Source organism: Penaeus chinensis, chromosome 40 (genome assembly GCF_019202785.1).
Source record: "Penaeus chinensis breed Huanghai No. 1 chromosome 40, ASM1920278v2, whole genome shotgun sequence".
In the NCBI taxonomy this organism is placed as follows: domain Eukaryota; kingdom Metazoa; phylum Arthropoda; class Malacostraca; order Decapoda; family Penaeidae; genus Penaeus; species Penaeus chinensis.
This window is the reverse complement of record NC_061858.1, coordinates 5,034,476-5,036,975: the sequence shown is the minus strand read 5'-3', so window position 1 is coordinate 5,036,975 and position 2,500 is coordinate 5,034,476. Positions and strand designations below refer to the sequence as shown.

Here is a 2,500-nt window from a genome sequence, read left to right as displayed (position 1 = left end):
TATGGTTGGGATCATAGTATATACTATTTTATTCTGTACTTTGCTTTACTTATTCGTCTAAATGAGCCTAATCTCAATGATATTCTACTTGAGCTAATCAGCATGAATTCATTTTTTTGGTTATTTTTTTTTTTTTTTGTTTCAATGGAAGAATAAAGCAAACAAAAACACTTTCAGTTCACTTCTTGTGGCAGAAATATTAATGATTTCATTTGTACTGAATTTCAAATGCAAAATCTCCTATTGTTTCAAACAACATGTTGTATAGTGTTTCCACAGTAAATTTCAGTCCAAAAATCTGTAAGATACTGGAAGATTTCATGGGAACAATATGCAGTTCAGAATTACAGATGATTTATTCCCATATTGGAGAAATGTCATGGGCACTCAGAAATCACAGTATATTTAATCATGGATGAAAGAGACGCAGGTTTTTTTTTCTATGGTGGCCTTTGTTCTCTCAATCCGAATGCACTAGCACACAAATATACACATTTACATCTCCTTTCCGATTTCACTTCCGCAAAATAACGCGATTGTTCATGATTATCATCACTGTCATATCCGATAAATTGTACCTAGTAAATTTTCTTATGAAAAGTCAGTTTATGCAATTGGTTCATACATGAGAAGTAATCAAATGTTCTTCATAGCAGTAGAGTGAGCATGGTACTATGGGAGGACCCAATACAATACAATCACTATAAACCTGTTCTAAAGTTTCCTTACGGCTGGCTAAAAAAACGTAGAGTGATCGTCAAAGTTAATATCCTCAAGGACATCTGGCGTTTCTAAGCCACAAATTCACTCGGTTCTCAAAACTTTCTCAGTTATTTGCCTTTTGTTAAAGACGCGGAAATAAAAGCAAGGTATGCTAGTGTGTGATGGGAGAGACAGGAAAGAGATGTTGTTAAGGCTGTGCTTTGTAAATGTGGACGGAAAGAGGGAGTCGGTGTGTGGTAAATGTTACTCTATCGTTCGTGAATGTTAGATTTCTCTCTCTACATAATAGGGCTGACATGAACTAAGGTCTAAACTTATATAGACCTTGGGCATACAATAATATGAATTATATATATGCCAAAATACTCTACCGTGCTGATACAATGCCTTAAAAACTCTGTGCACAAATTTAGCTTATATTACATACAAAATAAACCCATTTTGTGTATTGTATTTGTCTGTATATACCAGGACTGATATTGTGACAATCGCAACGTAGCATATTGTCACTACGTCTGGAACAGAACAATCCTGGCTTAGAAGGGTTTAGGTAGATATAGTGTAAAAGTGTTGAGGAAAGTGCGAGGTTGAAATACACTATACAGTATTAATAAGGGCACTTGATATAGGAATTTGAAAACCTTAGATTAGAACTTGGAAGCAGTCTGCATGTAAATCAACAAGGTTCGAGGAAACGTGATTGTGAAGAGAAGGGAGAATGTATATTGTTTAAGTGTAGTTTAGATAACAAGATAATAGCTTGTTATGAGTTCAAAGAGAGACGAGAACAGAGGTTTGAAGGAGTGGTGATAAAGCTTAACATGGATGATATCACATAAGGATGTGGAAGCTGTTGGATATTAACTTTAGTTGGGGTAATATATCCCTAGGGAGAGAGTATTATAAGCTACGTGATAGGGATACTGCCTTTATGGATAAAATAGGAGAACCTTTTTGGACACATAATTGACTATTAGTTTGGAGAAGAAGAAAAGTAAGGTAGCGATACAGAGAAAATGAACTAGATAGCTAATAATAATAAAAACAGAAAGGCAAAAAGCAGATGTATACCCAATAGGACGACGAAGGAACCCTGTTCTATAGAATTAGGCTACTGAAAACAAGAAATTCAAAATTGTTGAGAAAATACTACGTGCACGCGTTGAGTTAGGTTGAAGCAATGGCTTAGCATAAGAGTGGATAGAAAACGAACCACACTATTTTTTTTCCAGTAAAGCCATAAAATGTCTCAAAGCCAGTAACCATAACGAAATAAATCACGCGCAGTAAGGCCATTGCATCCGATGCCATCTAATGGACAATCTTTCCCTCACACCCGCTGTCTGCCCCGGTACGAAAGTTGATCGTTCCCCGCGTGTCCTTCCGACCAGCGTCTGTTCGCCTGGCACTAGCTCCCACGACCTCTTTTGACTTCCGAAGTGACCTCCTCAGGATGCTTGTCTCACGCAGGATGGTCGGGAGCGGAGACGAAGATAAAGTCATCGTCGGTGGAAGAACTGCGGGAGGCGGAAAAAGTGGAGCTGTGTGGAACGAAGGACGAGGAGGTGGAGCACGTGGTTGGGGATCCTCCAGGCTTCCCCTTGGTGGAATCCCCCTTGTGATGGGTCTTGCTCTCCTCCTCCTCGACGCCGTAGGTCAGACCTGGGAATTGTGGATGTTTGTGGTAATACGAGTTTTGACTTTTATTTAAAGGCGCCAGAAACCTTGTGTTAAAGTGTGGATTGATTTCGGAATTTAGTATAAAACAGGTGATTAG

The 2,500-nt window shown here is 38.6% G+C and overlaps 1 protein-coding gene across 1 annotated transcript in view; it reads right to left on the bottom strand.

Moving 5' to 3' along the window:
* The window catches only part of LOC125047107 (transmembrane protein 64-like), a gene marked incomplete at its 5' end in the record, with an annotated part of 41,273 nt that overhangs the window by 1,154 nt on the left and 37,619 nt on the right, over positions 1-2,500 (bottom strand). The window contains one exon of the mRNA XM_047645216.1: positions 1-2,385. This exon is cut by the window's left edge and continues 1,154 nt beyond it. Coding sequence (XP_047501172.1) covers positions 2,186-2,385 — 200 coding nt within the window. The remainder of the gene's footprint in view (positions 2,386-2,500) is intronic.